Source organism: Cherax quadricarinatus, chromosome 86 (assembly GCF_038502225.1).
Source record: "Cherax quadricarinatus isolate ZL_2023a chromosome 86, ASM3850222v1, whole genome shotgun sequence".
Lineage (NCBI taxonomy): Eukaryota > Metazoa > Arthropoda > Malacostraca > Decapoda > Parastacidae > Cherax > Cherax quadricarinatus.
In genome coordinates, this window is record NC_091377.1 from 18,197,099 (window position 1) to 18,209,868 (window position 12,770).

At 40.1% G+C, this 12,770-nt stretch overlaps 1 protein-coding gene across 3 annotated transcripts in view; it reads left to right on the forward strand.

Annotated features, from left to right (window-relative positions):
* LOC128703025 (uncharacterized) overlaps nt 1–11,030 on the forward strand; it is a 174,508-nt gene extending 163,478 nt beyond the window's left edge. For all 3 annotated transcript variants that reach the window (XM_070103694.1, XM_070103692.1, XM_053797576.2), the window contains exon 7: nt 10,181–11,030. In XM_070103694.1, the coding sequence (XP_069959795.1) occupies nt 10,181–10,306 (126 nt within the window). In that variant the 3' untranslated portion in view covers nt 10,307–11,030. The remainder of the gene's footprint in view (nt 1–10,180) is intronic.
* Nucleotides 11,031–12,770: the final 1,740 nt, after the last annotated feature.

Genomic DNA, 12,770 nt, shown 5'->3' on the forward strand with positions numbered 1-12,770 from the left:
TTTTGTGACAGCTTTTTAGATCCTAGAATTTCAGATAAAGTTTTCCAGTTCTTTTTCACATCACCTTTTATATCCTGAAATCTGTTTTCATAATACAGTTTTTCTGACCTCATTAGATTGGTTAGTATTGTCAAATAATGTTTTGACATACCCTTTTTTATTAGACCCACTCTGTACTGTTTTTCATATAGATGTTTTTTATCAATAGATTTGAGGATGCTGTTTGTAAGCCAGGGGCTGTTTTAGTCTCTTAGTTGTGATCTGCTTAGTTTTTATCGGGCAATGCACGCAATGGAGATTTTGTTTTTTTTTTTTGTAAGAAAATATTAACACATTCATCAATATCAAGGTTGGCTGCTAGCTCGTTTTGCCAGTCATTGTTATGTAATACTGAAATAAAGTTATTGACAGATGGCTCGTCATGCACTCGGAAGGGGATCTTTGTTGTGTCCTGAGGTAATTTACATAAGTTGGTTATGAGAAAAGTGGGATAGTGGTCAATGGTGTTATCTGTGATCATGCCTGATTTTAATGGGGATATTATATTTGTCCAGATAAGGTCTAGTAATGAGGTATTTGTATCAGAGATTCTAGTAGGTTTTGTTATTGTTGGCATAAGTAAGCAGCTGCTCATAGTGTTTGTGAATTCAGTTACTTGTGGGTCATGGTAATGGCTTAGGTTTATGTTGAAGTCCCCTGTAAGAATCAGGTGGTGTTTATTAAACTCTGCGTCAGTTATCAAGTTCCTTAGTTTCTCACTAAATGAGTAAATATTGGAGTGAGGTACTCTATAGACTGCTTCAACTGTTAAAGGTCTTTTAAGGTCTTTGGATTTAAATTTAGCAAATGTATGTGCTTAATTCTGATTGTAATAATAAATTTGGTTATATTGACAGAACTTAGTGGTATTCATGGAATATAAATTTGAAGGGGCTTTTAACCTGTTAATTGTCCAAATGTAGATCTGCATTCTTACCGCTAGTGCTCCAAACATAGATCTACGTTTTATTTTTCCTGCCTCCAAATTTGGCATGATTGGCCTGAGATACCTGGTCAGCATCAAATGGGTCTTAACACTTGGTGTGCACAGTATTAAAAAAATCTGGGACCACTTAGTACCTTGTGGGAGCACCAGTTCAATTGAGCGCCAGCAAGAGCAAACAGCGTGGCAAACACCAAGGATTTACTGATGTCATGTTGTATTAACACTCCCCTTTTAAGAGGAAAGTGATGTTGACCCCGAGCTTAGTGGCTTTGAGGTAGATGTGGCCACAAGTGGTCGCAGAAATATCAAAAACCTTGATAATAACCCATGTGCAACATTTGTGCAACACCCTTTCGATCTTGGTACCACTGGTGGTGTCATCTAAGTAAAGCAAAAATTCTGGAACATGTAATATATGTTCGGCTGGCTGGCTGGCTAGTTGGCTGGATGGCGGCTGGCCAGCTGACTGGCCGGCGGCTGACTAGCCAGCTGGCTGGTTGATTAGCTGTCTCTATCATTGTCTGTCTGTATCTTTCTCTGTCTCTGTCTATCTGTCTCTATCTCACAGGTACACATACATAAATACAATTATACATAATGTAAATTACTTAGGATAACCCAAAAAATCCAGACAAAGTGCTATACTGTGCTTGTAGATACAGTGGACCCCCGGTTATCGGCTGGTTCTGTTATCGGCCAACTCGGTGATCGGCTGGTTTTTTAGCTCCCGGTTAACGAATGTTAATTCGGTGATTGGCCGGTTTGGGACGCGTCCATCCGACAGCTGGGGCCGCTTGCGTGTCAGTTTGGCTGTGTCTCTCGGTGGCTGAGGAAGCTTCTGCTCATACATCCAAACATTTTGCTTATTTCCCATTGTAGTTTGTGTTATTTTTGTAATGCAACTGTGAAATAAGTAATCATGGCTCCAAAGAAAGTTTCTGTGGTAAAGAAAGTGAGAAACACCATGGAATTTAAGTTTGAAGTGATAGAAAACTTTGAGAGTGGTGGAACTTGCCAGGATGTACAGTAAGAATAAATCAACAATTACATCCATCCTGGCAAAGAAACAACAAATCAAGGATTCTAATGTTACAAAAGGAGTAACTTTTCTAACTAAACAAAGGACACCAATAATGGAAGAGATGGAAAAGTTATTATTATTGTGGATTAAGGAAAAAGAATTAGTGGGAGACAGTGTTGTGGAGTTGATCGTTTGTGAGAAGGCAAAGCAGTTGCATGAGGATCTTGCAAAGAAAATGCCTGGAACAAGTGCTGCAGTTTGTGAATTTAGGGCCAGCAAAGGATGGTTTGATAGATTTAAGAAGCATAGTGGCATACACAGTGTTGTAAGGCATGGTGAGGCTGCAAGTTATGACAAATGTGCGGCTGAAAAATTCGTGCAGGAATTCCAGGGGTACATAGAGGCTCAAGGATTGAAACCCCAACAAGTGTTCAACTGTGACAAAACAGGCCTGTTTCGGAAGAAAATGCCAAACAGGACCTACATTACCTAGGAGGAAAAGGCACTGCAAGGACACAAACCTATGAAAGATAGGCTTACTTTTTTGTTGTGTGGCAATGCTAGTGGGGATTTCAAAGTGAAGCCTTTACTGGTGTATCACTCAGAAAATCCGAGTGTGTTCAAGAAAAACAATGTCATGAAGAATAGATTGTGTGTGATGTGAAAAGCTAATCATAAGGCATGGGTCACAAGGCAAATTTTCAAAGAGTGGGCTAATGATGTGTTTGGCCCAAGTGTGAAAAAATACCTCCTGGAAAAGAAATTGCTACTGAAGTGCCTCCTGTTACTGGACAGTGCTCCTGCACATCCTCCAGACTTGGAAGACCAAGTTTTATAAAAGTGAAGTTCTTGCCTCCTAACACCACTCCTCTCCTTCAGCCCATGGACCAGCAGGTCATTTTTAACCTAAAAAAAACTCTACACAAAGGCAGTGTTTCAAAAGTGCTTTGAAGTGACGTTGGACACTCAGTTGACCCTAAGAGAGTTCTGGAGGAATCACTTCACTATCCTCCATTGCATAAGCCTTATAGGTAAGGCTTGGGAGGGAGTGACTTCCAGGACTTAGAACTCTGCTTGAAGAAAATTGTGGCCAGATTGTGTCCAAGAGAGGGATTTTGAAGAGTTTGAGGCTGACCCTGACCCTGCCGAACCTGTGGACTTTATTGTGGCACTGGGAAAGTCCCTGGGGTTGGAGGTGAGTGGTGAGGATGTGGAAGATTTGGTGGAGGACCAAAGGGATGAGCTGCAAGAGCTTCAACTTGAACAGCAACAGAGTGTAGCTGAGGGACTTGCTTCAGAGGAGGAGGAAGAGGGAGTGAAGGAGGTGCCTTCTTCAGAGATTAGAGAGGTGTGTACAATGTGGACCAGGATGCAAGCTTTTGTAGAGAAACACCACCCTGACAAAGCTGAAACAAGCCATATCTGCAACATGTTTAGTGACAAAACCCTGTCTCACTTCAGGGAAATCTTAAAGAGATGCCAGAAATAGGGCATTCTGGACAGTTATTTTGTGAGACAGGGGTCCAGTGACTTTCAAGCTGGTCCTATTGGCATTTACCCTTTCAGGGTCGACAGGTCCTGTCAGAGACTTGCTCTCAGGGTTGGCCAAATTTAAAAAAAAAAAAAAAAAAAATTTCTTACGAAAATTTTTTTTTTTTTTTCTAAACATTATAGGCTAAACAAAAATTTTTTACCATCAATACTTACCGAGATATAGAGGCGTGAAGTTGACAGAAAATGCGCATCATGTGATAACATCGCTGACTGCCGTCCCCCGGTATTCTTTTATTTAGTATTTTATGTACTATTTTCTATTATTTTTTAATTTTCTTTTTCCAAGTAACTTTTATGGCCTGTGAGACCAATATGATCAGTATTTTGTAAGCTATTTCTTTTTCATTACTACACAATAACGGCATAAACACTGTTGTCATTGTTTTGTTTACAGAAAATATTTACAGAAACAAACGATACGAAATGTTGTTTATTACTATTTTTCTATATTTTATATACACATATACAGTCACAGGGAATGTTTCTAGAAGTTCTGCAGCCTGTGGAAGTCTTTGAAACATGGTGTCATGCACAGTGGTGTTTTACACTCCTCACACATAAAACGAGTGTCTCTGCATTGTTGTGGGCGTTTTTTTTTGTATGTGCACAGACGTAACACCTCTTCTGAGCCTTTTTCTTGAAAGCAGTAACAGGCAGTTTTACCAGGAAGTGATCACCATGCTTCAAACGACAAGGATGTTGTTGAAAATTTGGTGGGCGGTCTATTGCAGGTGTTCTTCCTTGGTACTTGAATACTATTTGTCTGATGACAGACAAACAGAATTCGCCGTATGGTGGTTTGTTTCTGGTCCTCATCTTATACATATTATAAGCATTCAGCATGGAAATGTCCAGAAGTTGGAAAAAGAGTTTTATGTTCCACTGATAACTCTTGCGAACACAATCAGCAAACCCAATCTGCATGTCACATTTGTCCACTGAATGCATATTGAGGGTGTAGTCCATTACAGCTGCAGGTTTTAGAATGGGTTCATTGCTTTCTCTATGCTGCCTGCCAGTGTCTGCCATTTCATTAGGGTGAACTGATGACAACAGTGTGACATCTCATTTGTCATGCCACTGAAATGCCATGATGCCATTGGCAGCAAATGTCTGCACCTCACCTCTATGAGTGCCAGCGTCAAACCTGGGCATATGTTTCCGATTTACACGCACTGTGCCACACACATCTGTCATGTTCACTCGCAAAAAAATCACCGAGTGTGGGGCTTGTGTACCAGTTATCTGTATATAATATATGCCCCTTACCAAGGTATGGTTCTATCATTGTTCTAACCACATCACCAGAGATGCCCATTAACTTCCTGGTATTTTGCAATGTATAACTTTCAGTGTACACAGTAATATCCAATACCAGACCACTGTAACAATCACAAAGTACAAACAACTTTATACCAAAGCGTTTCCTCTTGCTTGGTATGTACTGCTTGAAAGAGAGTCTTCCTTTGAACAGAATCAAAGACTCGTCAATTACAAGCTTCCTGAAGGGATAAAAATACATATTGAATTTCTCTTTCAGATACACAAACACATGCCTAATCTTATATAACCTGTCGTTTCTGTCAGGCCTGGTTTTGTCTGAGAAGTGAAGCATACATAACAGTAGCACAAATTGATTCACTGGCATTATATCACTGAAACCTAGGGTTGCAATCAGGCGGTCTGTTGGCCAGTATGATTTCACTTTGTGCTTATACACATGCTGCATAAGCATTATTGTGGCAAAGAACAGATACATCTCAGCTACAATTGTCTTCTTCCACTGGTGTAGACGTGATTTTGGTGAAAGTACAGTGGTCCCCCGCTTTTCGTAGTTCCCGGCAATCATAAATTTCACCAATCATAGGGGTATTTTCGTATAAACATGGACTCGCTTTTCATAGGTTGACTCACGAGTCATAGTTCGTCCGGGACGCATACCCACAGTGTGAGCCGGGGCGGCAGCCAGTCTGGCATTGTTTACCAGTGAGCGAAGGTCCCCTCACATGCTCCAGCGAAATATTTCATAATATTCCATTTATTTTAGTGCTTGCAAGTACTAAATAAGCTACCATGGCTCCAAAGAAAGCTCCTAGTGCCAAGCCTGTGGTAAAGAAGGTGAGAAATACGATTGAATTTAAGAAAACTATCATTGAACAATATGAAAGTGGTACAAGTGTGGCCGAACTGTCCAGGATGTATAAGAAACCCTACACAACCTTATGTTCCATAGCGGCCAAGAAAAAGGAAATAAAGGACGCTGATGTTGCAAAGGGAGTAACTATGCTGACAAAAATGAGATCACCAGTACTGGAAGAGGTTGAGAAGTTATTATTGGTGTGGATAAATGAGAAACAATTAGCAGGAGATACTCTTATGACTTAGATTATTTGTGAAAAGGCTAGGCAGTTGCATGAAGATTTGGTAAAGAAATTGCCTGCAAATAGTGGTGATGTGAGTGAATTTAAGGCCAGCAAAGGCTGGTTTGAGAGATTTAAGAACCGTACTGGGATACACAGTGTGGTAAGGCATGGTGAGGCTGCCAGATCAGACCACAAGGCGGCTGAAAAATATGTGCATGAATTCCAGGAGTACATAGAGGCTGAAGGACTGAAACCTGAACAAGTGTTCAATTGTGACGAAACAGGCCTCTTTTGGAAGAAAATGCCAAAGAGGACCTTCATTACATAAGAGGAAAAGGCAATGCCAGGACACAAGCCTATGAAAGACAGGCTGACGCTAATGTTCTGTGCTAATGCTAGTGGGGATTTCAAAGTGAAGCCATTACTAGTGTACCATTCAGAAAATCCAAGAGTGTTCAGGAAAAACAATGTTATGAAGAGTAAATTGTGTGTGTTTTGGAAATTTAATAGTAAGGCATGGGTCACGAGGGAAATTTTCGTTGAGTGGTTCAATGAAGTGTTTGGCCCTAGTGTGAAGGAGTATCTCCTGGAAAAGAAATTGGATCTCAACTGCGTGCTAGTAATGGACAGTGCACCTGCTCATCCTCCAAACTTGGATGACCCAATTTTCGAGGAGTTTGGGTTCATCACAGTAAAGTTCTTACCCCCGAATACCTCTCCTCTCCTCCAACCCATGGACCAGCAGGTTATTGCAAACTTTAAAAAACTCTACACAAAAGCAATGTTTCCCAGGTGCTTGACTGTGACCACAGACACTCACTTGACCCTGAGGGAATTTTGGAGAGAACACTTCAGCATCCTCCATTGCATAACCCTTATAGGTATGGCTTGGGAGGGAGTGACTACCAGGACTTTGAACTCTGCCTGGAGAAAATTGTGGCCAGATTGTGTCGACAAGAGGGATTTTGAAGGATTTGGGACTGACCCTAATGAGCCTATGTCTGTTGTAAAATCAATTGTGGCACTGGGGAGTTCCATGGGGTTGGATGTGAGTTTGGAGGATGTGGAAGAATTGGTGGAAGACCACAATGAAGAGCTCACCACTGAGGAGCTGCAAGAGCTTCAGCAGGAAGAGCAACACATTGCAGCTCAGAATCTTGCTGCAGAGGAGGAGGAAGAGAGATGCAAGAAGGTGCCTTCTTCAGAAATTAAAGAGATTTTTACTATGTGGGGTAAGATGGAAAGCTTTATGGAGAAACATCACCCTAACAAGGTTGTTGCAAGCCAGGTTGGCAACATGTACAGTGACAAAGTCTTGGGCCATTTTAGGGAAGTGTTAAAGAGACGCCAGAAACAAGAGCTCTCTCCACAGTTATTTTGTGAGACAGGACTCCAGTGACTCTCAAGGTGGTCCTAGTGGCATTAAGAAATAGAGAAGAGAAGCAACCCCAGAAAAGTAAATGGTACCTGAGGTGTTGATGGAAGGGGATTCCCCTTCCAAACTATAAACAATCCACTCTCTCTCCTCCTCCAGTCTCCCATACACTAAGAAGAATCTCCAATAAAGGTAAGTGTTATGCTGTTAATGTTTGATTCATCATTTCCCATTGTATTGTTTATGTACTACATCTATATTTCATGTAAAAAAATTTTTTTGTTTTAATACTTCTGGGTGTCAGGAACGGATTAATTGTATTTACGTTATTTCTTATGGGGAAAATTGATTCGTAAATCGTAAATTTCGTTTATAGTAATGGCTCCAGGAACGGATTAATTACGAAAAACGAGGGACCACTGTATTGTGTTTGCCAAGGTGTACTCGTAGTATGTGTTGCTTTCCATGACAATACTTTCCATCAGGGGTTCATCAAAGAATAACTGGAAACATTCCAGTTCACTGGCATTGTTTCCCAGTGTACAAGATGGCCGTATTCCACTTTGGCTGTCATCAAACTTGTGGGCATTTGGAACAAAATTGACAGCTTCCTGCCAATCCCAGGTGCGGTCTACTGGTGGGTACTGGACAATGACAGGTTGTTGTGGTTGTGGAGGCTGGTGTGGTGGGTGGGTGGGGGATGGTGGCCTTTGTTGTAGATCAGCTGAGGCAGCAGCATGGGTGGCAGCATGGCCCACTGCTGGCGCCTCACGGCCGGCACCACCACTACCACCACCATGCACATTTTCCATCCCAATTGCAACAGTATCATCGTCATTTTCACTGTCAGCTCCTGTTGTACAGCCACAGGATGTACTCCGAGATGTACTCCTTGCCCTTGGAATAGCATGTGGCACACTACCAGAGCGCATATATCGTTGTATATACTGACGATTCACTGGGGAATATTGCACTTCACTATCGCTACTGGAACTAGTTTGAAGAGCTTGTAGTTCATAATCATTATCACTATCATCACAAATGCTCACATCTGAGTCTAGGATTTGGGAAAATAGGAGTTTCCTCTTTGATTCTGGTACAACTGAGCGTGAACAAGATGGCCCAGCACCAGAGGTGGAAGGCTGAGGGTCGTCTGGGTTTTCCTCACTATTACCAATATTATGGTCATTAGTTTCAGTCAAAACCTTGAAACTCATCTTCACTGGCACTTAAATCTGTATTAGAACTGTCACTGGGGAACAAAAGTGTCCCAATTCACCGAGGAGTGAGGAGCTTCTTACCGCGAGGCATGGTGGGCAAGGTGTACTAATATGGCGTTCCCACAATGCGCCACTGGGTCCCAGATTTTTTTTCTACTGCGCACACCCACCACACAGACCCATTCTCTTACATCTAGGCCTACCAGCCTTTTCCCGCGAGATTTGAAGGTGCTAGAATTTATGCGTACTAGTACGTCAACTAGTATGGCCGAATCCCTGAAAGGGTTAAAAGACAAAGAAGGGAAGTAACCCCAGAGAAGGCTTTGCTACCTAACGTCTTTATGGAGGGGGATTCCCCTTCCAAACACTAACTGCTCCCTCTTTCCTCCTCCCTATCTTCCAGAAGCCAGCATTAGCCTTCAATAGAGGTATGTAATATTTATATAATTGTTAAAAAAATTATTTTTTTGGTGAATATTTTTGTCTGGAACAGATTAATTGTATTTTCATTAATTCATATGGGAAATATTATTTCGTTTTTCGGCCAGCCTTCTGGAACGAATTACGGCTGATAACCGAGGGTCCACTGTATAATGCATAATACACATTACTGGCAAGAAATACACATTTTCACTTGTTCAGGAATCAGACGTGATCGTGTGTAATACCAGTTGGTTCATGAGCATCTTTCTGAGACAAGAGGGACAAGCAGACAAAAAGACACACACACACAGGCAGACAGAAAGACAGACACACAAAGGAAAGCAGAACAACAGACACAGGCAGACAGAAAGACAGATAAACAGACATAGCTAGACAGACATGTTTATGTTCAACATTGAAAACAAATAAAACCAGGGTTCCGTGCAGCAGTGCATAGTCATCGTGTCACTCCACTGCTTACCCTGTCAGCATTTTAGTAACACTTGTCTTAACACCATGCTTCTAGGAGTTTCATACTCCAGCATGTCTAAAACATTGCTGGTACCTATAAATACTTTGTATATATTCATAGACAATAGTAAATGACCAAGGCAGGTGAAAATGTTGATCTATCAGTGTGTTTGTGACAATGTGAGTAAAATTTCAGTACCTAATATTAGTGTCAGAACAAAGATTGGCTATGAAATCACAAGAACTACTATAAATTGTAATTATCAGAACATAAAAATTATATAAATTTAAATAAAAACGAGAAAAAAGGTATATCATCAACACTTTGCAAGCGGCAGGACTCCATGTTGCCGTCAGGTGAGCATCCAGCGCCAACTTCACGGTCTTATATCTCAGTAAGTACTGGTCCTAAAAAAAAATTTTTTTTTGGTCTTATTACACACAGAAAATTGCCCTCTTTAATTTTTTTTTTTTTTTTTTTTTTTTTTTTTTCAAAATATTCGGAGCACTGAGCTTGCGAACATAGATCTACATTTGGACAGTTAAGGGGTTAACAACTGCAAATTTGGGAGTGTGACTGTATCAGTTCCCTGTTATGGTTTTTGTGCAGCCACTTGCTTATTTATGTGTTGCTGTCCACAAGATGGATATAGGATGCACAATAAATTGGTAAGTTTGGCAATAAATCTAGAATCTAAATGTTAAAATTATTTCAGTGGATTGTTTCTACTAGAGTATTTATAATGCATATTTTGATTATTTCTCCAGGTGACTGTGAATGGAAAAGAATATTTAGCCAAAGAAGCAGCTTCCAAGAAGCTGGCTCGAGCTGATGCTGCCAAGCTCTGTCTTCAGTTTCTCGGACTAATGCCTAAATCTAAGCAGGCTAAGTGAAAAGTAAATGTTGGTTAGTTTTTATTTATGTTGACTACTGTGTGAGAGAGAAAACAAGGTTCTACAGTTACTTGGGTAATACTGAGACTCAAGATAGTGCACAAGCTGCAAACATCCACACTTATGAATTAGATTTGTAAAAACAATGTTTAAATATTTGTTTAGCAAATGCCAACCCACAGTTACAAATCAGCTCTGTAAGAAAATTATTTAAAAAAAAAAAAATGTTTTAGAAATGCCAATCTACAGTGATAATTGTGTGTGGGGCACATAACTGTCCTCTCTACTCTTATGTGTAAGAAGTTCTTAGTGTCAAGCAACTTGTTCATAAGTGGGAACACCAGTAACATAACTTGTTGAGAAGTGGGAACACTAGTAACACAACATGTTCAGAAGTGGTAACACCAGTAACACAACTTATTCGTAAGTGGGAACTTGAAAAATATGTCATTTATTAGTTTGAGATTGCCAGCCTAGTCAGCAGGCTATAGCCCCAGGATTTGGGGAGAATGTCTTTATATGTGTTTACTATTGAATACAACTGCACTGCAATATATTTGACTATTGAATAAAATATTTCATGCTGCCCAGGAGTACCAGGGATCATTTTTTTTTATATATTAGTCTGCCACTAAATTTACACAATTACAAATACATTCACACTTGTGGGAAATATTTTAATGCTGTCATATATTTTAGGAGATAGATAAAGTGTTTTCTACAATGTTTGGTCTTCTTATCCTCTTGCTTGGTGGTCCTCCTCTTCAAGGAAGGTCCCTTGATCATGCTGAAGGGCTCTTGATCCAAGTAACTGAAACTGCCTTCCACATGTATGCATCAGACATGGTTGTCTTCTATTCCCTATATAGTGTATTATACCTGAGGGCTTAATGTATCTCCATAAATATAATAATTTCCACCATTCATATTGTTTAAAATTACAGTACAGTGGACCCTCAATAATCGTAAGGCTCGAAAGTTGTAATTTTTGAAAATCGTAACGTTATTTTCGTCAAAACATTGACTCGCAAATCGTCATTTGACTCGCAAATAGTTGTTTGTATAGAACGCATACACACAGCCCTGGGCCGCCTCACACTCCATTCCCAGCCAGTGTGCCATTGTTTATCAGTGAGTGAAGATGATCCCACGAGTTCATAGGATACATTTCATAATATTCCATTCGTTTTAGTGTTTGTAACTGCTAAGTAAGTCACCATGGCTCCAAAGAAAGCTTCTAGTGCCAGCCCTTTGGTAAAGAATGTGAGAAACATATAATTAAGAAAAAGTTTGTAGAAAAATATGAAGGTGGTAGCAGTTGTGATAGTGGTTGATGGTGGTAGACAGTGGTAGTGATGGTGCTAGAGGGTAGTAGCAGTTGTGATAGTGGTAGAGGGTGGTAGTGGTTGTGATAGTGGTAGACAGTGGTAGCGATGGTTGTAGCAGTTGTGATAGTGGTAGAAGGTGGTAGTGATGGTGGTAGAGGGTGCCTACTTCAGTGATTCAGCGATTCTACTAACTCCTCCAATGTTGCTGGAATTATATAGGGCTACAGAAAACACCGCCGCCTCAGCTGCTGCTTCACCACCATTATGGACAGCTTATGCTCACAGTGGCCCTTATACACCCAACAACAAAAACAGAACACCTTGTGACATTCATAATGACTTATTTTATTCATTCTAGAGTATATTCCATGTTTCTATGTTATTAATATTGTTTATTATGTCATATTAGTTGAATTGTGATAGATAAATAAGCCATACAGTTTATATTAGTGTCATATTCTCCAACAATAAACTCGCCTCCCCTCCCTCTGCCATACATCGACAAAAGTCTTCAATAAAGGTAAGTGTGATGTTAAATGTTCATTTATACATTTTATTAGTGCTTTACATTTATTTGGCATTCTTTTCTGCATGTAAATCTATATTTAAGCTAGGGAAGTGACCCCTGAAGTGACCTAGAGTCCTTATGGAGAGGGATTCCCCTTCCAAACAATAACCTCTCTTCCCTCTCTCCTCCTCCCTGTCTTCCATTCATCAACAACAGCCTTCAATAAATTCAATTCAAAGTTTATTCTCTATAAAGATTACAATGTTGAATTTACATAATTTGGTTGTTGTGTGGTTTACATGTAGTTAAATAATGATTACAGAGTGTACCACTAGAACGCCTAGCATGGCTAGGCATTTCGGGCAGACTTAGTTTAATTCTTTATTTTAAAATATTACAAATTATGAGATAAGTTGGTATTATGGCTAAGTGACTAAATACTAGTTTGTGAGTTTAGCAATGTGAATGCTTTTGTTTTGGCACAGTACATAGTTTCAGTATTGGAGTATCATAGGATTCATTATTTTAAGATTGAGATTAATATTTCTGTTTATGGTCAAATGGGTGAGTGAGTGTAAGTGTGAACCACCAGGTGGTATTCGTGTAGTTAGTTGATGGGGTTTATCAG